General features: G+C 39.3%; 1 protein-coding gene and 1 long non-coding RNA gene across 3 annotated transcripts in view; one reads left to right on the forward strand and one right to left on the reverse strand.

Annotated features, from left to right (window-relative positions):
- Window positions 1-25,392, reverse strand: part of RORB (RAR related orphan receptor B) — a 135,416-nt gene that overhangs the window by 31,953 nt on the left and 78,071 nt on the right. Inside the window, exons 1-4 of one of the 2 annotated variants that reach the window (XM_086867436.1) lie at window positions 19,231-19,338; window positions 10,164-10,249; window positions 5,716-5,857; window positions 2,317-2,718 (exon numbers count right to left, since the gene is read on the reverse strand). In XM_086867436.1, coding sequence (XP_086723562.1) covers window positions 2,317-2,718; window positions 5,716-5,857; window positions 10,164-10,249; window positions 19,231-19,270 — 670 coding nt within the window. In that variant the 5' untranslated portion in view covers window positions 19,271-19,338. Of the gene's footprint in view, window positions 1-2,316; window positions 2,719-5,715; window positions 5,858-10,163; window positions 10,250-19,230; window positions 19,339-25,392 lie in introns of those variants that run through there. The other variant, XM_086867435.1, reaches the window with a different exon arrangement.
- Window positions 5,923-8,020, forward strand: LOC111941682 (uncharacterized). The gene is made up of 3 exons (XR_002870199.2): window positions 5,923-6,008; window positions 7,629-7,730; window positions 7,847-8,020. It is a non-coding gene; the product is annotated as an uncharacterized LOC111941682 (long non-coding RNA).

Below are 25,392 nucleotides of genomic sequence, written 5' to 3' on the forward strand. Positions count from 1 at the left end.
ATATATTCCATATGATTTCATCTAACAGTTAAAAGCAGTAATGTCTATTTAGCATAAGCTGAGTTTATTCCTAAATGTCACTGGAGTGAGAGGCAATTCTGCAGTGAGATTTAAGTACACTACAATATAAAATCAGTACATCCAAGGACTGCAAGACTGCAGCTCTACAGATGGTCCAACAATCCGCTGCAGCATTAAGAGGCATTTTCTACTTCTTTTTAAACACTGAAAACATCATTTACCTGTGCACTAATCCAAATATTTTAGGGTGCACCTCTTCCAGTTGTGTCATCTGATTTGTTACACCACATTATCTCTCACTGTCACCCTTACCCCTCTGCTGTAGGTGCCACAAATGACAGTACTTGTGTAAAATCACAGCAATTTAGGAGCCCTAGTTTCAATTTCAAAAAGAAGAGAGGCAAATCCCAGAGCCTCTGAATTTTTCTGTCAGCTCAGAGATAGGCCATTTCCTATGTAGCACTCCCTCTGCTCTGGGCTTTTTCCTGCTTTGTGTGCTTCAGAAGAGGATGAAAAACTTGGAAATATGGGGTGGATTTAGGGCTGGATGGTTTAGAGCTCGGAGAGAAATAAATGGGTGAAAAACTAAGAACGATGCATTATTTCTAAGTGAATCTGCAAGATACAAAACTTAAATTGATTTAAATTAAAAAGATAAAACTTTGATTCTCTGAAGTCAAAAGGTCCCATTGGCTTCAGGGGGATTCTCTGGCCAATAAGCATACAGTCCCATGGCTAGATTCTGTCTTTGCACTCATTTCTGTAACTGAGCACAAAGCCGAATTCATGGACTATCAGAACTCCTGCACCTCTGCACCTCCTCTGAGGAAACACTTCCCTTTGGTGCTGGGTCTGCAGGGAAACAGCTCTTTAGGACTGCTCAAGCTGCCTCTCAACTGGTTTTCAGTAGTGTGATCCACTGCTGCAGGACTGAGGTACGTAGACACATGCACAATATTCATATGGCCATAAGAGCTGAGAGGGAATTTGGATCAAATGTTCATCTCTAATCCTACACAGTGGGTGCATAGTTTTACTGGACAGTGGCTTAGGCTAATAATGATAATAAAACATGTCCTAATAAACAGAGTGGCAGAAAAGTTTAACTTTCTCCTGTACAATTTGCAACTGAAGCACACAAAATGTTATGGAGCCCCCTACACATGAGCACATATGGGCAGAAAACATCCCATCGATTTTAGCTGCAACTTCATTTTTGTACCAGACAGTAACTACTATATATCCCACTACTGCAATCTAAATTGAGTGGAGGCCACATCTCCAGGGTCCTCAGCAGGTCTGAGCACACACATTTACAGATCTCAGTGCACATCCATGTACATGAGACAGCAAAGTTAGGCCAGAACTACAGAGTTTTTTTCATTATTTTAAATGAATTAATTTGTTAGGAGTGCTCTCAAAGATGACTTTTTTCCTTCTTCTTTCTTTTTAATTAAATTCCATTAACAAAGTGTTACCCTTTGATTAAGTTCTCAGCCACAACTGATTCAGCATATTTCACTTCTTCAGGTACCTAATTAGGATGCCAATCTTTACTCATGTTATTTCTTTGTAAATAAGCAGTACTTCCAGTGGCTTTGGTGAAATACAGCTACAAGCACTAGACGAACAGAAATCCTCCTTAGCCAAAAATCACTCTTTGTCATTGTGTTTCAAACACTCTCACCTCACAGAGAGGTCTCTCTCACTTGTCAAAGACAAAAGCATGGGACAGGTTCTCCAAGGCCTTCAGAGAATCAGGGATATCCAGAGAAATACATTCAGCATTTGTGCACTTTATGAATTTAGTGAGCTTGCTCTGGCATTGACATCTGTGCAGCCAAGGTATGAACTGGTACTTTTTCACAGTAAGTACCCTAGAATTAGCTGCTATGGGGATTCTGGGTGTTGACAAGAATACGGATGGTTGGCTGAAGAGATCACTTAACCCTGCCAGTAATGAGCTCATTTGAAACAAGCCCCTCCTAATTATCACTTGGTTATGATTGATTCATCACCTGCTTTGATACTCCTATTTAATAAACAGAAAGGAAATGCTGGGTTTAAGAACTGCATAATTTTTAGTAAAAACAGAGCTGCCTTAATATTATGTCAATTAGTTCCAGACTGATTTTCTTTGCTTTACTCTCTGTATGGGTGTGCACACACACATGTGTGAACATGTAACTATTGCGTACCTGTGTACGGAATGCCTGCATGACATTTTAATGGAGACAGTACTGGAGCACAGCTTATATATACACATTGCACTACAGGAATAAGGGTTTTCCTTACCGATTTCACTCATGGATATCCCTGGAGCTAATTGCCCGTTGTTGAAAGAGCTATAGGTAAACAAGTTTGGTACAGAGGTGAGGTCATAGATAGGTTCCTGCTTTATCTGTTTGATTCCAGTCATGTCTAACCCCGACTGGTCTGGGGAGGGCTGGGCAGAATCCACGCTATAATAGCCCTCAGACTTCGGCAGATCGATGACGTGCCCGTTTGAGTAGGTGCTGCCGGTTTCGTTATTCAGATTGTTCAAGCCATTGCTGATGCTGCTGCTGTAAACCCTGGCGAGGGCTTCTGCCTCGCCACTCTGCTGCTGCCGCTGTTCCTGCAGTCGCTGCTGGTGCTTCTGCACTTCAGCATACAAGCTATCCCTCTGCTTTTTGGACATTCTTCCAAATTTCACAGCTGAAAAGCAAAACACAATGCAAACCGCTGTCTTTAAATTTTTTTTGATTCCCCCTTAACCCCACCACTCTTTCGATATTAACTTTCAGGGTTAATTTTGCTGTGGAAACATATTTTTTCTGTGGAAATGAGAAAGGATGCAAAGCTTTACATCACGTACATCTCATAAAAGAAAAAATACTGTGTACTTGAATTTTCCAGGTGACAACAATGACTCCTATTCGACAGGAGGGCCTCAGTCAAGCAATTCACTTCCAACTCTGAATGTTAAAAAGACCATGCGTTCTTTTATAACTCTGTGTTCACTGAACAACAACCCAGAGCTGTATGAAATGTACAGTCTGTAATTTCATATCCATTTACTAACTTCACACAAACCTTTACACAGTACAGTAACAAGATTAGCATTCTGGGTGAAAACAAGCCCTAAAGCCTTATTATCACATCTTTTCAATGGGGTGTTATCTTCCTATTTTTAAAAAAAAAGTAATCTTACAGGTTAGAACCTAGAGGAAAATAACAAATTTGAAGGTAAACAGCACAAATGAATGCCATGTTTTCCACTGAGCAAAGTCTTGGGGATTTATGCAATCTCCATTTTAATAATCTGCATGCACAAATCCATGCACTCCTTCTGTTAAGAAAGGGAGGAAAATATAAGAGGGCAAACCGTTTTCCCCAGAAATTACACTGAGATTGAAATGTTCAAAGGTGACAGGCTGATTGCTGTGGAACTAGGAGTAAATCCACAGCCTGTATATACAGTAGATCACAGCTGATTATCACTCTCCAACCTTATCTTTGTACAAATTCTGGTCTTCTAGTGGGCTAGATCTTGGCGTCTTAGAGCAGGGGTAGCTGTTGATTGTGCTCTAAAACGAATGGGAGACACATTCAGCACAGTTCATCAGAACAGGTAAGGTGACATAGCTCCAGAAACAGACTTCTATGTATTATGAGGTGTATTTTCTATACTGTGTATTTCCAGTCCATCTGAAATTCGGATCAATTCAGAATCATATTTATTAGCAAGGGACTCTCATTTAGCCCTTGAGAAGGGTTTGAACCTGTGTGTGGATAAACGTGAAATTCTTCCATCAGGAAACAGAACAGAAAAAATAGAGCATAATGCAAAAATACAGTGCCAGAACAACAAGGTGACATCTGCTTTATTTTCTTTTTTTTTTTTTTTTTTTTTACACCAAGAGGTTTTTTTTCTTATTGTCAACCTCATTTTAGCTGCAGCCTTACACTCAGGCTACAAGCTACTTCACACAAACTCACAAACTCAGTAATGCCCAGCCTGCCCCTGGAATCAGTGCATGGTATGCTGCATACCCTTATGAACAATATACAGTGACTGTATTTTAAATAATTTTAAATAATGCAACTGTGTATTTTCTTCAAATTTAGGACCTCAGTAGTAAAACCAAATATCCACTGTTTATTCTCATTATATATTCATTAATTGTACTCTCCAGCTGCTGTCAATTAGCATCCTGCCTCGTCATGGTAAAAATGAATTTACTACATGGCTGAGAGGTAAAAATCAAACTAAAGTTTTTTGTAAAATAATTCACACAGTCAATTGTAAATTTGCAAGAGCTCTTAATATTCTTAATCCTAAGATATCATAAAGACCCTTTCATAATCTATGAGAAAACAAAGTGATACCATTGGAAGAATCACTCATTTTGTCTCTCTGCAGTGGTCTCTGAATTACTGGTTGGGAAGACGGCACTGTCAGTCTCATTAAAATGCTCCTGTGATACCTTACATCATTGGAAGATACTGCTTTCAGGAGGAAAGCATGTGCTGTTAAACTGCTGAATTGTTACTTCTTTAATCACCATGAAGAAGCTAAGGTGTCAGGTAAACTGGATGCTAGGACCAAAAAGAATTCATGGATTAAAGGCCAGATTGCAAGGCCCCTCCCAGACTGGTGAGAGTGGTAAACAATTTCAGTGAGACATAAGACACACTGAAGTAGAAGAAGACCTATTATGGTCAAATTTCATACAAGTTTTATAGCCTGTGGACTGTCTAAATAAATAGCTCTTTAAGCAACTTCTCCGTTGATAACTTAATTTCAAAATACATATTTTGTGTAAACCTTTTAGGAGAGAAAACTGCTTTCAGGAAAATGAAATTAGTATAAACTGCTTTTAAAAGTCAGAACATTTTTTTCTAATACTTTCTTACTATATAAAACATGTTTTTGAGCTGGAAACTCCCTGCACAAGGAGTGGTGCCTAGGGCACGTCTGCTGTGGGCAGCCTTGCCCAACCCTCCCATGGTCTGCAGTTTTGGTGTGATGCATGCTCTCAGCCTGCTGATCTTGGCTGATCACACCACAGTCTGGAAGGTGGACCAGAGCTAAACAAGGACCACAGGATCCTGAGATGACATAGATTGTGAACAGTTTTATCATTTTCAGTGCTAAATTAGGAGAAGTTCTTCGATAGACCCAGATAGGGAGAGGAGGCAGCATGCAAGTAAAAGAAATGGGGTTACTTCCAATGCACTGTATTTGGCCAAGCTCTGAGTAAAACAATCAGAAACACAATGCTATCAAGCTGTAAATTTCTGTTGGGTTGCACCTCCTTACTACCAGACCTTTAGAGATCTCAGGGAAATGGATGCTTTCACACACCGATATTAAATGTTAAGATAAACACTGATGTTTAATGTAATGTTTAATATAAACCCACCTCTCCAGAGGTGACCTTTTTGTGCTCTGTGCTTTTGATTAGAATAACGTATTCTTTCTGTTCTAAACTAATACTGCTCTCCATTTTGTGATTTTTCCCCACCCCTCCCCGTGAAAATAGCCTTCTTTGTTAACCGGATGGCAAAGATCGCCTCACAGTGCATGCATTACAAAGCACGGAGCTTCTCCTCTCTCTCTTTGCAGAAATCTACAGGGAGTTTAAGTAAGTCAGCAGTGAAGAGAAATTTCAAAGGGCTTAGATGTGAAGCAGGAATTTGACTCCTTACCATCTCGAGACATTCCCAGGGCAAGACATTTCTGCAGTCGGCAGTGTTGGCAACGATTTCTGTTGGTTCTGTCAATTAAACAGTTTCTCTGTCTTGGACAGGAGTAGGATGCATTGTTCTGCTGACTCCTCCGAAAGAATCCCTTGGGGCGAGAGAGCAGGAAAGACCAAGTGTTACCACGAGCATGTTTATGTGCGTGTGCACGCATGCGGACACACACACAGACAGAAGCGTGCAAACAACTGCAGGAAACTCTTATTTAGTGCACTGCTACTTATGCTGTGGTTCTGCAGGTATGATGGTATTGTAGTAAAGAACATTTAATTATAATAAGGTATTCTGTGTATTCTGTAAAGAATATAATTCTACTTTGTTAAAACCTAAATAATGTTACAGAATGCATTTTTATTGTGCAGTAATGACCCTCTATTGTCTAATACTTCATCCTAATAGAGGAAAAACTCGTCAGCGTTTGTAAGAGATGACTTCAAAGTACTTGTTTTGACATTTCTCCCTTTAATGAAGAGACTGGTAACTGTTAGTGTGTACACATAGCATGAGAAGCTGAAGTCTGCTGTTCAGCAAGACTTCAGCTTGGCAAATGTTGATCTGATCTGGAGAGGCATATGATTCAGGAGTGAAGTAATTAAAATTCAGTCTTCACAAAAGCACCAGGATATAATGACTGTATCAAGTAAAGCCAACACACAAAGGAGAAAGCAACACCTTTAGATACTACCATGAGAATGCAATGGCATTTTCCACAGGCTGTTTGTCTAGAGATCTGAGAGCTAGAGGGGAAGTACATACACCGAAGTCCTTATGAGCTTCCAGCTGCTATGAGGTGGCACTAATGGGCACCGTTATGGTAGAAGCGACATGAAGCAGCTGAGGTGACAAGAGGAATGAAAACAGGGTGTGAAGAGAAACACAAAGAAATAGATTGATATTAAATACATACATAAATAAATAAATAATAAGAAAAAAAAGTCAAGAGCATCTGCAAGTCCAGAGAGAAAAAAACCAGAGAAGGTACCTAACCAGTCTGGCAACTTTAAATGCAAGAAGCTGCAGGTTGTGGTGGGAAAGCTGAAGGATAGCCTGGCCACTGAAGGAGGCTATGAGTAGTGAAACAGCAGAAATATCATTAATGCAGTTACACCAGCCACCAGAAGTGACACCAAAATGCTTGTGCCTTTCTGGGGTGGCTTGCAAACACCCTGGAATGAAGCCAGAAAGCAACAGCTGATTTCATTTATCAGGAAAAACTAGAGCATCTCTGCATAATAGGCTGCTGGATGCTAATACTAAGCAATGGACAAAGTCACATGGTAACAGTGCTACAGGCCTCCATTCACTAGCTACAGTTTATACACGAATTCTTGCTCAGGTCCTGGCCAGCTGAATGAGGGTGGTGTGGCGTGTCCGCGACAGTGACAGTGCATGGCGCTCCACCAAGGACACCGGCAGTGCTAGTTCAGAAAGTCAAGCATAGAGACCCACTGGAACCGGCTCGAGCTTGTTCTATCAGGGATTACAGCTTATCCAAAATAGAAATTAAAGTTTGCGATTTGTACTTTTAAGAAAAGAGGTGCCCTTTGGGGGGAACTCTCTGAAAACTATTGGTGGAAACTTAACTGATCTTAGCTGAGCAAAACTTCCCAGATATAGTAGAGGTGCCTTTAATTTAAGACTAAATGGACCCCAATTGCAGATGCCTCTGCTGAACATTATAGCCAGTCTTGGTTTTGACTTGTAAAGGGTTTTCTGTTTTCAGTTTTAGATTTTAGCAGCATCTACGCTGCTAATCTCTATTTCAGAGAACAAATTAATTCAGTAATATTAAAAAAACCACACACAATCATTTAGCATTGACAATGCCTTCTCCTGCAGTACTTTTTGTTCTCTTTAAGGCTGATCTCATTTCAGAGGAATTTGTTTCATCTTAACCCTCCTAAGGAAAAAAGGACCATATTATGTATCAAGGGTTACATAAGAAAATTGATTTACAGCAGGTAATTAATTTTTTGGAGGAGAATTTTATGTTCTCATTCTCCCATGGAAAATCTAAATGTTGTCTTATAAAGTAGAGATAATCCATTAATTTTATTTTTATGGTATCTTTATATAGATTTGGATACATTATTCTACATCAGAATAATTCCATTTATGTGGAAGGAAGATGTATTTCATTACTGAGGAGCTAAGGAGTTAAATGCTGATTTCCCAGTACTTCCAACATGGACAACAAGTCTTTCTTGAACAAATCACTTTACCCACCACCAACAGCCAGTCTGAGAAAGCAAATCACTGAATGAACTACTTTCTAATTCATGATAAAACAGTGGTACAAAGTACTTTGTTTTGGGGGTAGGCAAGAGAAAGAAGAAACGGCTTCCTAGTGAAGAAGGAGCTGCAGAGATAGATGTGATATGAACTCATCTTCAGGTCTTCTCACTCTTTCCATAAGAATAGTGTCAGAGCTGCAGACTTGGTGGGTCCATAAGGTCCATGGCATATGCATGTTCAGCATAAGGCAGGCATGCATACAAACCAACAGTAATGTTTCAGACGACCCTTAAGCACTTAGAATTTGGATTTGCAGCAGCATAGCTAATGTAGGCACACTGACTTAAAGGATTTTCTGTTCCTTGAAGTTTGTAGCACTGCCACTGGCACTGTAAGTCTTGGATTCTGTCTTGGATTCTGTATCCTGAAATGCTGTGGCTGCCTGGCTCAACATGTGTGCATGCTTGTGGATGATTCTAACCTCTGTCTTCCATGCATGGCCTCCATTCTTAATCATTGCAGGTTTCCAACAAACTGAGACAAAAAGAGCCAGAAATTACCAGTATGCAGGCCGAGTGAATAGCTATTTAAATGCTGGGAAATTTGAAATGCTTAAATGGATAGCAGAGCTGCACTGCCAGAACTTAACAGGGAGCTCTGACAGACTGAGATGCCTCCCAGTGGAAATGATGTGAAAAACTGACACCTTTTTTTCACACAGGCTCACAAAACAAGATTAGACTAATTGATCTGATACAGCAAAACTGGCACAAACCCAACAGGGTTAAAACTGTTATAAGTGGAAGAGAATCTCTTTATCTCAATAAGCAGTCTACTCACAGAGCACAGTGGTATCATCTCCTCTTGAGGCACACACAAGGGCCAGCATTAACCCTAATTACTTCTAGGGAAGACTATACCCCTAGACAGTCTGTGGGCTCTGAGAAAAGATGCTTTTTTTCTGCTTAAAGTAGTTTTCTTCTGTAGCTTTTGTGCCAATTTTGGAAGTATCAGATCAATTAGTTTAATCCTGTTTCATGTGGTTGTCATAAGAAGATGGTTATTTCTAGTCCAGTGCCACATTAAGACAAAAACACACTGCAAATTGTTCTGCTCACAATTGTTAATGCTCCTGAAACCTCCCCCCGGTCTTTACCACTATATTAGTTCTCAATGAAACTGGCATTAAAATACTTCTTTTGCAAATGTGTGCATCCAAATTTTCAGATTTTTCAGCTGTTCTAATACTTTGTAAAGCATTAGGTACAGACTTATGATTTCACTCTTCAGATAGGCACCCATTTTCAAGCACAACAGTTTGTGTGTTTCCACATACAAGAAATCAGAGATGCCTCTCTTTGCAATCTTTGCAATTTCCCATTTACAATTAAAACTGAAATACCAACGTGTTGTATAAGATTCTGATTTGTCATGAATAATAATGTAATTCCTTAGATAATAAAATCACAGACAATTTTTAAAATTGAAAATTGAAGCCTTTCTTCTCTTTGCTTGGGTTTGGTTTGTGCCATTTGAACTAATGCCTGAGATAATATGTTGATATGTCTAAGCAGCAAGTCTATACACCTCCCCCATCTGCCCTTTTTCTTTAACCTGCAGTTCCCAGCAATTGCCCCAGCACTAAAGCCTAAGAAGAAGATGACAAAGGACCCTTTTACACTGCTCATAATGTAGAGGAATTCTTTCTTTTGGAGATTACAATTTGGTCTGCAGATTGTACAGAAGGAGATAAAGACCAAACTCACAGCTGTAAGCTCTTAAAAAAGGCTGACCAGAAGTAACATGCCAACTGTAATGCTACACGGGTTGTATAGGAAACAAGATAAGAAATCCACTTCTTTCAAAGCTGATTTAAGGTAGAACAGGTGTGGCTTACAGTTGCCAGCCTCTGTTGGTGTCAGCACTTACACTGCATCAGATGTAATTATTTCATGTTTCAAACAAGGAGGTAGCTCTAAAGACTATTTGATAAAATGGAAAGCAACTAGGAAAATTAGGCATGAAGTGCATCTTTATCAGCAGTAGGTTTTGCAGCCTTTGGAACCACTTCCTTGAAAGCTTGTAAGAGTATATCATTGTACACAGGTGCCTGAGGATAATGCAAATGATGATGACTATGCTGTATTAAAATCTCATACCTTGCAGCCTTCACATGTGATGACTCCATAGTGTATTCCAGAGGATTTATCACCACAAATTTTGCATGGTATCACTTCAATTTGTGCTGAAAAAGAAAACGAGACAGATATTTTGGGTATATAATTGTATTTAATTTCTTTTTTTTTTTCTCAAAAAGAGACCTTTATAAATAGAGAGCAGATAACCAGTAGAACCCAAACAAAATAAAAATATTTTGTATGGTATGTCTGTTTCTGAATACCTTGGTTTGGCAAATTTTAAATGTTTCACATTATGTAGTTTCCTACATCCCCCAAAACTTTTCAACATTTTAAAATATCTCACAATTAGTAAGTTTTTTCTCATATTCCTTTTTTAATTGCTAATGACAGTCATTAGGAGTCCCAAACAATAATCTGGATTGTCCTTTCCTACATATTTTGAATATTTGTGACTTTCCATTTTTCTGAGGTAGAAATGTGTGGTGTATTTTGATGCCCTTTTTAAAAGCAGAGTAGAGAGGATGAAGTTTTCACTTTCTTCAAATTAGGTTCAAGACACGAAGATACTAATACAACTGCCAGAGACAGGCTGATAAATGCTTGCTTAATCTTCCTGTCTCTTCATATGATTTATTTTAACACTGGGTCATTGGCAGGCAAGGCCCACGGATGGAGTTTGGGTAGCCAGTGCCTGTGTACTGGGAAAGTCAGGTACAGTCTGAAAATGTTTGAATATGGATGTGCTTCAGATCCTTTTATAAACATAGTGGTGGTCTGATTCTGAGAAGGAAAACACATTTCATTATTGTCCATATTTATATCTTTTTTTTTCCTAACAGAGCTGTTTGATTCTTTCAATTATTTTGAATCCTGTGTGTTCCCTTTGATGATGCTCTAAGAGCACACACTTAGACATGTAAGGAAGAACTGTGCCTTTATTTTGCTTGAATGAACTGAGAAGAAACGTTAAACTTATTTTCTCTCCCTTTCATTTGTTCTTCTGTGTAGGATGCATGCCTCCCTGCTATTCTTCTCCTACTTGGAAGCAGCATCACATTTGGAAAGTAATCCTGGCAGATGTTGTTTCTCCATGCCCAGGGCAGTAACAGCAGCAACTCAAGTTGCAACTCTGCCACTCAAGTCACCCATCAAATCCTTGAGTAGAAAAGCTTTTTTAGTAGAGCTAGCCTATGCACAAGGATAGGTAACTGTTAGCACTTTAACAAGACACATTTAACTCTAAAATGGATTGAGAGAGGGAAACAAGATTATTGTCCACATGCTAATCCTAAAAAGAGCATCCTATTTCAAACTTATGGGTTGATGAAAAAATTAAAAAAACTGGAAAAAACCTATGCTTAAAAATGACTGCACATTGTAAAAAGCAGTCAAAATTGTAAGCACTAAATATGCTTGCACAGTGAAAATATAATCATATAGCCTGGATTATGCCCCATTTCTTCTACTTATGATCATCATTTGTCTTTTTTAGCAGAAGCCAGAAGCTTCCTTCCTACCACTTCCTTCTTCCCACTACCTCGTAGTTAAACAACCAAAACTCAATACTATGTCCCAGTGAGCCACCACCACACTTCCCACTGAAAGGTGCATTTCATACCCTACTCCTTTATGCTCCTATTTGGTGTAGAGGCTTACAGGGTAAACTGCACGGGGTGAACACTAGCAGGCCCTCTACTTTGGAAAGTCAATTAACTATTCCCTTGGGACAGCATATCCCAGGGGACCCAGGCAAGAGGAACTTACATGGATGGCTGAAGAGACTTTAGCTCCCCACTGTGAGCTCATTTTCCTGACACACTCTTTCTGATCTAGCATAACTTTAGGCATTGCTCAGGCAAGCAAACCAGTTTTAAAACTACTCCTAATCCATGTTGCATAGAGGGGACTCCTTAACAGAGAAGCACCTGCGGTTCTTTGGAAATTTTTCCAGGTTGATCCTGCTCAAAAATTCCTATGCCTTATGCCCACTGGGATAATAAAAACATTTAAACATGTGCCTCCAGGCATTGCTTTTTGTGAGGCTACTTTGAGTAACTGTCCACAGGTCTCTGCTTGAGAGTCATGTGGATGGAGAAAGTCTCAGCTCTGGGACCATGTGCTGTTTTATGTTTCAAAGACATATGCCAATGTCAGAGGCATGAACTACAATGAGAATGGAAATAAATCTGCAGAAAAGACAAGACAGAGAAAAAAAAAGACAACAAAAGTATCAAGGTACCTTTAATGTGACTTGTGTATACCATTTTTAACAGAGAGAGAACTGATCCTGTGACGCTGCATTTAGCACAGTACTTTTTACTGTAAGCAAACAATGTTTTCATGCATGAGTTTCAATTATAAGCTCTACATTCATGGTATTTGTGGCTCAAGTCCCTAAATGCTAAAGCTTTGGGTTTCAATTAATATGCAAAAAATATTTTACACTTGCGACTCTTCAGCTAATTCAAACCTTTATTCAAAAATAACCATTCTGTAAATTAGTAAATGCAGGTTTGTCTAGGAAATTTCTACCATTGCTCCTTAAGAGAACTCACAGAAAAACATCCTTAGAACACAGAAAGCATTTGAATAAGTTTGGAAAAGTGTTTTTTGCTACTGTCCCCCAGACATTTTTTTTCACAAAACATCAGAATAACTTCAGGATCTCTAATATAAATTTTCCTTGTACAGGGCAGATAAAAAAGAAGACCCCAGAAGGGTCTTGAGATACATTAATCAACATTGAGTGTACCGTGTTTCTTTTGCAGATATAATCACAAGTCACAGATTGCAGAATATTCTGAGTTGAAAGGGACCCACCAGAAACATCAAGTTCAACTCTCAAGTGAGTGGTCTGTAAGGGCACTGAATGCACAGCCTTGGCATTATTAGTTGACACAGGGTACTACAGTTTTTGCACATTCTGTTTTTATTTGTCCACCTGTGATCTTATGCTGTTTTTCTTACTCCACCTAACAGACCACCAAACAGTTCAGGGAGCTGTATATTCGACTTTCTTTACAGCTATTATAAAACAAGCAGCTTTCTTCAGAACTCCTTGAAAATACTAAATGCATTGAGTGCCAAGTGCCACTTCCTAAATACTGAGGCAAAAATGGAATGAAATCAATAGCAGATCTGCCACAATTGTAGCTTTCAGCAGCACAGGAACAGAACTTTCTCCCAGTTCAGTAAACATGAGGAAGGAACTAGAGCAAAACTACTTAGCTCCACTTTGAAAGTCTTTCTACTTGCCTTCTCACCCATTTTCACTCTGACACTATGAGCAAGAAAAGTGGCTCCTGCCTCTTTTGAGGTGAGCCTCAACCTGAGCCCACTTGTCCAATTTTTCAGTAAGCACACTGAGATGTACCACTCAAAAAAAGCCTGCAAACCCACTATTACCCTGATGTCTAAGAAAACATTTATAATGTTTGGATATATGCTGCTTAGTGATTGCTCCCTAAAACCAGCTGTAGTGTCTTTCCTCAGTACCACAGGGTAATGTCTCTGTAGTATTCAGCTCTTATTTTATATTTAAGTTGAAAGTTCTTTAGGACAGGAAACTGCCTCCAGTTTTATGGGACAGTCTACAAATTGTAATGCCACAATGGAAATTAATTAATTCTACATGACTAGTAATTATAATCCACACATGATGGGATTCCACCTGGAATTTAATTCACTCTCTCAGGACAACAGAAAGTAGGGTGGAATTCTTCAAGGAAGAAAATCCAAAATTATCTCACATATTTGAAATGAGCACTTATATATTAACAAATAGGTAATTAGAAACATCTTCAAACAAAACATTTGCTCAAATACGCCCCAAGAAAAATCAAAAGTATACTGAGCTGACTTTTTTTTTTTCCCCACCAATAGAACATTTACACAGAGGCACAAAATTCATTATCCTAAAGGCAGAAAAATAATCAGGTTTCAAAAGTTATATGGGTGAGATTGGGAATGAATCTGTAATGGGAACGAGTTAATTGTCTGAATTCCTCTTGAAAGAAAGGTAAGAGTCAACAAGGAAGCTTATTGTATCTCATGTGCACTTGGGGGGATTGTCACTCACATGCACATGATGCCTAACAGAGAAAAACAAAGCTCATTTTTTATATATATTCAGTTTAATATCTGGAGAACTTCACCTGGGAAAGACAGGATTATAATCTCACAGACCTGTAGCCAAACCAAAGCTTAAGGGGGAAAAGAGATTTGATCTTTCAGTATTTAGCTCTCGATCAAAACATGGTAATAAAGCATGCCAGGCATAAACCTTGAAAAGGAAGTGTTGTCTCTAATTTGTAGATCCAGCAAGGGGTGCACTTGGAAGCATCAAGGCTAACCAGAGAACTCATAGTGAAAAAAACCAGTTGCTTCACCGTTCAAGAATTCCCATCATCCTTTTGTTGCCTTGAAAACTGCTGGTAGATTGGCCTCGTTCGCTTTCATGTTTCTGTTCCTAACTGATTTCAAATTAAGTACATTCAGCATTTTTATCTACTTGCCAACTCTGCCTTTTTTATCCTGACCTCTTTGAGGAGGAAATGCTTTTTTTCCTTGCATGTTACTGTCAGTAGAAGTTTCCACGGTAAGGTAGGCTGCCAATGAGATCTTGGCATCCGCTTTGCTACTGAAATAGATGTTCTCTAGCTTCTCAGCAAGGCTTCAGGTGCTCTGCATTTAATAATCTGGAAATATACGGCTGAGGACACTTATGTTTACAGCCCCTGTCATGCCTCATGCAGTGAGACCTACAGAGTTAGTAATAGCTCAGCAAGTTAATTAATTCCAGATAATGTTAACTGATGTCTGTAGATACATTAGCTGTCAATCACACCCCAAATGAGCCATGAGAGTGAACTGATATGGTGCAGTTCACCCAGAAAAGTAATGTTTTCATAAAATCATAGCGCTCTGTTTTGAACAGAGACACGTTAAACTCTGACTGTGGGTCTGGTGCTTGGATTTGTTACAGCAACGAAGATTCCCTGTAAAGCTGATGGTTCTCAAATAAGCCAGCCCTACAGCTCATGAGCACAGATATACAAATCTCAAGAAGCAGCAGCAGCTCTTGTATCTCTCTGTGTTTCACTGGGCACAGATATTAGATTTCATCTGTACATGAGATACAAAAACATGTCATGAGTATCAAGGTAAGCAATAGCCCTAGAATTTAGATATTGATAAATCTGACAGATCATTGCTGAAAATAGTAATAGGGTACATTAGTGCAAAAAAAGAATTTTTTTTCAATAAATGTATGTAATTGTCATGCCTGATTTCTTTCATTGTCTCACACTCTTAGCTGAAGTTCTTTTAGTTTATAACCAATGCCACTTGGAAGTTTATTTGGTAATACGTTTTCTTTTCCCCCTTCCTCTTTTGTGATTTTCCAGTGGGGGAAAGAAATGAAAAAAAAAAAAACCCAAAACGAAACTCAAACCAAAACAAAGCATGCTGAATTGTACACCAGCTCTGCTTATAGATCAACTCTGCCTATTCTAAAGATCTATAGATCACATGCCTATTCTAAAGACGATTGGAAAAGACTATTTTAAAACCTAAAGTTTTTTTTAAATAGCAAGTATTTATGCAGTTACTCTGTGCATCCTTATTGTGTGCATTGAAAGTCTATTAAAACAGAAGACCAAACCTTAGAAATAAGTGTGAAAATGTCTGTAGAGAGATGAAAACTTTTAAAATTCTGTGCTGTATATTAGCCTTTGTGCATATGAAGAAATATGCTTATATTTGCACTGTAAATACATACTTTGGAAGATGTCCGCTTGAGTTCCATGGCCATATTAATGTTTACTGAAGACTGTCAAATGGTTTGAAATAGATGAATATGAGTTCAAATGATCATGGCTGCTCTACAGCTAAAGGCATTTAAAACTGTTCATATTATTACATTTTTTTGTATCTTATTGCTGCACAGTAATTTTGGAACAAGTCTGGAAAGAATGATATACACAGATTACTTGCCTTTATATTCAGCAGAGAAGGTGAAATTATTATGAGCACAGTATAACAACCTAAAGTGTTAATAAGCACTGAAGAAAGAAAAATGTTTTGTTCAAATACTGCTTCTTTCCTTTCCTAAGTGGAACTACACTGGATCTAGCGCTGTTATTTAAAATTTTATGGATACTAAAAAGTTGTTATATTTGTGATGGACCAGAGTTACAGATGAGATGAGATTTTCAGATACATTTAATATCTTTTACTGAAGAAATAGATACATTCTTTTTTAAAGAAGGGATATGTTATTTTTGAAAAGAAATGCTTTTGGACACCTAACTTTTTATCACAGCTTAGATAGGAGCAAAGGATCTCAAGCTTAAAACAGGTTAAGGATAACTGCTCCAAGCTGAATTTCATTGTGATGGTCAACTAGAAAAGCCACAAGATCTGCAAGGCTGGATATTTCTCTGTGAATCAAAGGCAGTTGTGAGCCAAAAAGCAGGGTAATCATTTTAAGAGTAGTGATATAATGTTTTGAGATAATGACGTATTTTGGATCACAAGTATTTTTTATTTTCTGCAAACCTGATTATTTCAGATAATTAAAATAATTTGTAAATTAACAGAAAACCAAGATTTTCACTGAGTTATTACAAGACAGCAGTGGTGATGCAATTTCCTGGGCTCCAGAAAAAATACTGTACAACTTTGTTGCCAAGAATGTCAGCACAGCACTCAGTGCAACCCTAAGAGATTAGGAATCTGACAAAGGCACACAAACTGCTACCTAGAAGCTTGTTGTTTCTGTAATATGGACATAGCAGAGTGGCTGAAGTGCATAGCAAGCACAAGTGTTCAGGGCTTTCTCAGATGTTTTGGAACGGTTCACAGGGAAGGAAGACAGCAGAAGAGAAGCAGAACTGCCTGTATCCCCTCTGTTGGGCAGTGCTGACTAACACAAAGTACAGCCCATTGTCCAGATCCCAAAGACTGAAATCAGGTGGCTTGTCAGAAGCTGTGGCTCAAAACAGGATCCCCTAAAGTCTGTGCTCACAGAGGTCAGAAAGCATCAAAGGATCAGTAAATGCTGATGGCTCACCTAGCACTCTGTAAATCCATACAGAAGCATTTTCATTGCCTCTCAGTGTGGACTTCTCTGTATTAAGCTATGAACTCTTTCCCCTAGTAAGTCAAATTCATGGAAATCATGTGTGTAACTTCACAGGATGGTACTACTGTAACACAAGTTGTTACACAACAAAAACGTGTTGCCAAACTAATGATCTGGGCTCCACATGTGAGTTGAATCAGTTACTTAACTAAATGATCAAAGCCTTATCTTGAGTCCCCTAAAGAGCTCAGAAACTTGCCCTATTCATAGGGAAAGATTTAAGGATATAATATATGCTGAATTATTACTCTAGAGTTTCTTCTTCCCTCAAAGACTCAAGCAATGGTTCTGCTGATACTGCACACTTTCCCTAAAGAGATTATTATGCTAATCCCAAATATTATACAATCCAGGCTATCCTATACTTGACCTCATCAGATCCAATGTTCTGCAAATAATCTCTAGCAGCTTTAGCTAATGTTTATATAAGCTGGTCAGGATGACTGAGTACTGGTGACCACGTTTTCCATGCAACACTCTTAAACAGTGAAAGTGCACTCAGTCACTGCACAACAGCAGCCTATATAGAAAATACATTGCATATGCAAAATTCTTTTCAATGAAACTTACACTTCATATTTACTCTGCCAAACAGTTTGTCATAATTTTTGGATGTTTCACTTTAAATACTTTATAATATATCAGTCATTTAGCAGGTCATATTATTTTCCCTCCCTCTCCTTACTGAGAAAGCTACTTAGAGCGCCCCAGGCATTTCTGACCCTATTGCTGCCTGAAGACAACAATCCATGGCTGCATTCTTCACCCTTCTGAATAAATGGACTAATGAACTCTGCAGAGGAAGAGTGTAGAATCCATGATGAATATTTACAGTCAATTTGGCCTGTTGAAGCTGGCTGAAATGGTCACACAGTAGTCAGGACTTTAAAGTTAATTCTTTTCATTAGAGAAGCACAGATCTCTGCTGTACAGTTACAAAGCTGAGCAACACAGGGAGATGCTGCAGGAACATGCTGTGAAGACCTGTTTTCCAGGCTGTGGGATCACATACAACCTTATCTCTCCTCACACCCAGCCAAGTGTTACTGCTTGCTGGAGTGGGATGGAAATGAACTCAAAATTTAATTCATCTCCTAGAGGAAGGAGGATGTAGTGGTTATTCTTAGCTCTGTCTGTAGCAGCACCTTCCTCTCCAGCTCTCTGCTACTGGTCTGCAGCTGCAGCACACTGACAATCTTTTCACCCCTCATCTCCTCCCCTCTTTACCTGCCCAGATTAATCTGAATGTCCACAAATTCTTGTACTTTCAGTAACACCCAAACCCAGAAGTCTACCCCATGCAAAATCTTCAAGGGAAATGAAGACTTTTGCACTGTTAGATTATACCACTGCACCAAAATGAGGGTCTAACTTGCATTATCTGGGACTTCGTGTGGTTGCCATCACAGTCAAAGGAACAGTTTCCAACCCATTTTCCTAGACCACTTTTCTTGCAATTCCTTACCTTTAGACACAATATAACTCCTACAAGGCAGAATTATGAGAGACACAGGCAATAAAAAACAAATAATAGTGATTTCAACCTGAAATGACTCTGAAACCATTCTGATGTTGCCTTCTTAAAACTTTCTAAACTTCTTCATATTTCTTCATATTTTTAATTATCACTATGGATTTTAACTTTTGCACATTCCTATTTAAATCTTTGCTCCATCTTTTGAAAAGCATTTAAATCAGCTGGAGATATTCTTGGATTTGCATCTGTTGCTGTTCGAAAAAATGTTGTACTTACCAGCTGTCTACTTACCAATTTAATCTGCCATCTTTTAAAGATAGTAGGAAGAATTAATCTTAGTAAAACTCCAAGTACAGTTGTCTCAAGGGTAGACTTGTACAACATGGTTAATATTTCCCTCTTTATTTTTCACTGTAAAGTCCCATATTGTTAAGGAGGTGAAGAATAAAAATATTTCAACTCACCAGTTGCATCAGGTTTTATTTTGGTTTGAATATCACACATTTTGTTGTAAATAAGACTTCCAGGAGCAGAACAGTAGTCTTCCTACTAGCCTAGTTATTCACAGTTACACCTGTGCTGTTGCAAAAGAGGAGCCTTAACAGACTGCATTAACAAGATTAAATGGAAGAAGTAATAAGGCACAGACTGTTCCATTTCATTAAAGAAGGGAAGAAGAGTGCTGGAGGCGCTAAGTAATGAAACAATATTTTCTTTTGATACCCTATTAATGTATGCATTTCCTATTTCAGTCCAGTGATTTTAATTTATATTTTTTTTCTTCTGGAAATTCTGAATAAATCTCAGCTTTCCTTTGTCATCAGTTTTTGTTTCGGATAAATACATATATAAGACATGGAGGATTAGAATGGCAGATGTAAGATGCCAAATTATTACAGATAAAATCCCCATGTTGTGAAATGTCACCTACATCTTGCCTACTTTCAGCCAGGGCTAAAAACTAAATTTTCTTCCAGTGTTTTTAGATGCCATGTGACAGACCTGTCTGAATTGCTCCTATTGAATATCCCTTACATTAAAGGAATATTAATTGAATCCCAGTTGCCCTTAGGTTGTACAGAAAAGGGGAACCTAGGGTTAAGCTCTCAGTATGAATCTCTAACAGAGCTGCTCAGAGCCTAGAGCCCCTATATTTTTTTCCCCCTAGGCTACCATAATGGCTAGAATTGCATCCTGTTTCATAAGTTACCCTTGCAAAGGCATGCAGAGGCTGCTATGCACCAAATGTGGTGCAGCTGAACACAAAACAAGATTTACACAGGATTTCTGTCAAAAATAAAACAAAGCAAAACAGTACATAAGAAGAGAGCATTCATACAAGATAGCTAATACATTATATGCATTGCTTCCTACTAATTCACTTTTCCCTTATGAGTATTTGTGGCTTTCCTGTGAGAAAGTCCTCTCACCTCCCCATTACATATTTCCAGCTTTCCTGCACCATTGTTACTTCACTTCCAGGTAACCTTTACTTTTTAATCCATTTTCTCATGCCCTAAACTTTTGCATGAAGAAGCTGTTGGAATAAGGGATAATTCAGATTCAAACAGTCCTGTCATGCTAGCCCTGCATATTAATTTCCTTGGACTTCATGCTAAAGACAAAGCAGAGAGCACTTAACTTTCAAGATTCAGTTAGCCTCTGATACATGAAGAAGACTGTTAATCATATTACTGGGGAAAAAAAAAAAGTTCAAAATTGCCATCTCAGCCACCTTTGCTTTGAATGCTTGCTTGGTGTAGATAAAACAGTTGAGGGATTTTCAAATAGAGAAAACAATGCAAGAGGAAATGCTGTGGGAGAGTTCTGAAGTTTATGAAAGTAAGCAGAATTATTGGAGATTGGAAGTACAGAAAACAAACACATGAGCTGGGAATAGTCAGGCTAAAAAAATATTTTCCCGATAATACAGAAAACATTATTTGAAGTATAATAAGGATGAGTAAACAACTTATTTAAATTTGCATAAGCATTACACAGATATTTTTTCATGTCTCTTCCTAAAACCAGTCACATATAGTCACATACATGTGTTGCTCTGGGTTTATAATCTTAAACACAGTCTCAACCTCTTGGTCTGTGGCATTTTGATGAATAAACATTTCCCATCTTGTTAAAAAGCAGTTCGCTCTCTATTATTTCATTAATTGAAGCCCTTTGATGTTATGGAGCATAATTTTTCCTGACTGGGTAAATAATTGGTGTATAATTTTCCTTCTGTTGCAACAGTGTTTCATTCTGCTGAAGTACTGATTGCCTAAGAAGATCTTTAAGTCTAACTGTTTCATAAAATATTAGAGTTTCCCATTAGACACACCGCTTTCCTCTCAGATAAAAAACATGGATCAAAGAAATGGCCAAAAGAAATGAACAATATTTAAGTGGGTTTTTTCCCTCTCTTTTCCCTCTGTAATTTGTGTAACTGAAAATTAGTTCTGCATGAGTCAGAAAAAATCAATAGATTGCTGCCAAATACTTCGTATCCTTGTGATGCATGATTTAGTATCAAACTGGTACTGAGCAATGACTCCAGACACACCAGCTTTCAAATCAAGAACTATCATTGACTAGTAGCCTAATAAATCCCACGGCATGTCCTGCTGGATGTGCTCTGCCCCTGCAGGGATTAGGGTGTAAGGACTTCAAGAGCACAATGAACTGCCTCAAACACTGTCAAAGAAGGAAGTTCTCTTAAGCCACCACAACAGGAACTTAAGAAAAGCACAGGTGGCAAACAGGGAGACATTAATACCAGACCTAAATGGAGGTGAAGGTTTGGAATTGGCACTTTCGAAAAATTCCACTGTGCAGACTGTGGCAAGATTGCAGATGGCAACAACGGGAAGATGCCAGGCCTGGTGAGGCAAATCTGGGTAACCTATCCAGAGAAAAACTCCCACCATGGCAAACTGTGAGAAAGGAAACAGCTACTTACACACATGCCATTCCAAGTTATGGGAACAGCATCTGTGCCTCATGGATAGAGGGGATATGGGCCTGAGAAAGAGTGGTACCTCCAGAAAAACCCTTTGGGACCCCTGGCACTGAGCGAACCACTGTGAAGAAGAACAAACAGGATGCCAGAGGAATCCATGCCGTGGTGTCTTTGTCCTCCCCCTCTTCCTCCTATTCATATTTCTCTCTCCACCTCACATTTACAATTAAATAAAATCTCTACTATTTATTTTGGTGTATGGTCTTGTTTGCACCTTAATGCAGGCAGAGGCACCCCTTAACAACTGGATCCTAACACAGAGCAGGCAGAACTTGGATGCAGAAGTCTATGCAATATTTACTTTTTGAAATGAGACCTGAGATCCAGGAAAAAATGCAAGTATTTTAACTCTTACAGAAATATAATGATACAACATAATTTTCAGTTTGCATTTCTAGAAATGTACCCCGCTGACTCTCAGCTAAAAAACTCCCTGTGTTGAAAAATAATTTCAAAAGCCAAACAAACACAAAATGAATACTCCACTCATCTACAGCACAGGTTACAGCAAGCTCTGAAATTCATGCATTATAAGCTCCCTTTTGACCATGAAGCTGCCCTATGAGCTGGCTTAACAGCCTGAATCTCAATAAAAGGCATCACCACACACCTGGAGTTCTTTTTAACTGTTTGAACACAAAGAGATCATAGAACCAGAATAGTTTGGGTTGGAAGGGATCCTCAGAGGTCATTTAGTTCCAGCCTTCCTGCAATGAACATAGAAATATTTGCACATTCATGACAAAATATTGTCCGATTGTGTTCAACAGGAAAGATTTCTTTTTTGATATGGTAAGCATTTTTGAGGCAAGGGGTTGTAGAGAAATGGGGTGGAGTTTCTGGTTTAATTCTGTACCAGCCATATGGTGGTGGGGGTATTGCTTCAGGAGGGAGCCAGGGCCAACAGCGGCAGGGTTGCCACTGGGCTCAAGGGAAGAGGTATGCAAGTTTTGGGATCAGCCTGGCACAGCCAGCCCCCTCTGCCACTGGCAGTCTTTTGCCCATTTCTCTGGGCTGCATCTTTTCTGCTTTGGTGCTAAAACACACAAAAGGAGGAGAGCAGCAGCAGCGTGGAGCGGACCGCAGCCCACCACGAGGGGCCGAAGCTGCAGCAGCTGCAGCCAGGACTGCTGGGCGCTCCAGCCCTGCTCCCTGTCAGGCCCAGGAGAACGGTGCCCTGACCTCCTTCAGAGCCCTCTCAGGTCCCACCAGGTGTTGTGTTGACCCTGTTCTTCCAGGGATTTTGTGTGGGGAGAGGGAAGGTAAGCTGTGACTCTCCCTGGCAATATATTGCCTTTGTTTTCCCAAAACCCATGTGGCCCAGCACAGGACCAATCACCATTTTTGCCTTTGATGGGAAAACCACGTTGGGCAGTGTTTTTGTTTGTTCAGTGATGAACACCCATTTTGTACAAAACACTCCCTCTTTTCTATGTTCTTTGATTAATATTTTTGTGGTTATTGTGATTTTTCACCAGTGTGACTCCAGTTTAAAATCTTCCATAGGGTTTCCTCCACTGTCAGAAGAGGGTAGGGGAAAGGGAATAGCTTGAGTGGGTTTAATTTTCCTGCTGTGTTTTAAACTAGCACATTAAGAAAGGAAGGAATTTGACATCACTGAACACTTTGTAATATAGCCTTATTCCTAAATGACTTAATTCTCTCGTCAGTCTAATTTGCTGAGCAGTTAATAGCCTCTTATAACACCCACAATCACAGAATGAACTATGGAAATGAGGAATGTAAACAATTTATCCCAGTAATTTGGAAAGAAAATAAACTATAGAAATTTTTGCACAGAAACTGATCAACAAAGTACAGATAGCATTCTCCTGAAAGACAAATATATTAAAATTCAAAAACTGATTAGGTATTACATTTTTTTGGTAAAAACTACAAATATTCAACAACATGGTCTGCTGAAGCCACCCTGTGCAATTCTATAGCTCAGGAAGTCCTTCAGATTCTTTCAGATAAAATCTGGTTTGGTTTATAGCTGAAGTAAAAATTATTTAGCTAAAGCAAAGAAAACCTGGCCATCAATTTAAAGATAATAAATGTCGAGAGCAGGATGGAGGTACAGTGGAATTCACTTCCACCTAGCAATCTTGCTCTTGTTAAGAGCAGACCCAAGATGCACCCTGTTTTGGTTCTGGCTAGATTGTTAATTTTTTCAATAGACAAGAGGGGCCATGGGGAGGACATGGAGGTTATCCTTTACCACCTCATGTTGTTGCTGGGGGAGGAGGACAGGGATCTCGTCTGCAAAGAAGGGGCTCCTGTTTGAGTAAATGTGGCAGAAGGAGGCAATGCTGGCTCTAAGCTGGAGTGTGGAACTGGGAAACGCTGTTTCCAAGCAATCACATGTGAATCCTTTGCCTATGTTGTACATTTTGCTATTAATATTGCATTGCTCTTTCCAGTAAATTGATCTTACCCCACTCTACTCTGCACTGAGGCAGCCCCACTCTAAATATTGTGTGCAGTTTTGGGCATTAAGCTGTTAGAAAACATCTGAAGAAGGGCACAAGGATGGTGAAGGGCCTTGAGGGGAAGCTGCATGAGGGATGGCTGAGGTGCCTTGGTTTGTTCAGCCTGGAGAAGACTGGATGGAGACCACATTGCAGTCTTCAAAATCCTCATGAATGAAGTGGAGAGGCAGGCACTGATCTCTTCACTCTTGTGGCCAGGAAAGGCTCAAGGACACAGCATGAAGCTAAGTCAGAGGAGGTTTAGATTAGATTTAAGGAAAAGAGCACAGTATTGAATGGGTATATCATAGTCCTTATCACACACCAGCCCTGGGAAAGCTGAAACTTATAATGGACTGCTAAAAACCACACTGAAAGCAATGGGTGGGGGTACCTTCACACACTGGGACCTTCATTTAGTGAAGGCCACCAGGTTAGTTACCACTAGAGGTTCCACCAACCTTCCTGGGTTGGCCCTGCCCCATCAAAACCTTCACAGATCAGATAAGGGAAAAAGTCCCTATGTGGTCCATCTGATAACTATGTTAGGGAAGACAGTTTGGATTAATCCTGCTTTAAGCAAAAGCAAGCCCATCAATTTTTTGGGACTGTTTTTGCTCAATGACCTTGGTGCACTTGTTGCATAATGCAGCTGGATGGGGAAACACGATGTGTACGTGAAGGGGATCTGATTTTTAGGTGAGAGCAGTCTGCAATTTTTCTTGTATATTATTAGTAGCTGAATGCCATAACTACCATGGACAGTGAGTCTGGACTGCTCCAGATACACTGGTCATGAGCTCATGATGCAGTTTGCAACCATCTGACAGCACACCAGCCCTTCTGCCCTGCAAGACATCTAGGACAGACAGAACCCATGCAATGAACTCAACAGATATCTTGGAGGGACAGATGTTGACTATGGAAACTGTCCTTGTGTATATACATGTCTATATATATGTATATAGTTTGAAGGTATAGGATCAATGTATGATATTGATGGTACAGGATAAGGGCTGGATAATACCCAATAATATCAGGACAGGGTTCATTATTTGCAGTAGCCAGGTGGGGCCATGGCTAGGATCCAGAAGTTGTTCTATACCACTACAAGTCACTGCCAGGGCAGCAGTAAGGAA

Source organism: Cyanistes caeruleus, chromosome Z (genome assembly GCF_971803275.1).
Source record: "Cyanistes caeruleus chromosome Z, bCyaCae1.hap1.1, whole genome shotgun sequence".
NCBI lineage: Eukaryota > Metazoa > Chordata > Aves > Passeriformes > Paridae > Cyanistes > Cyanistes caeruleus.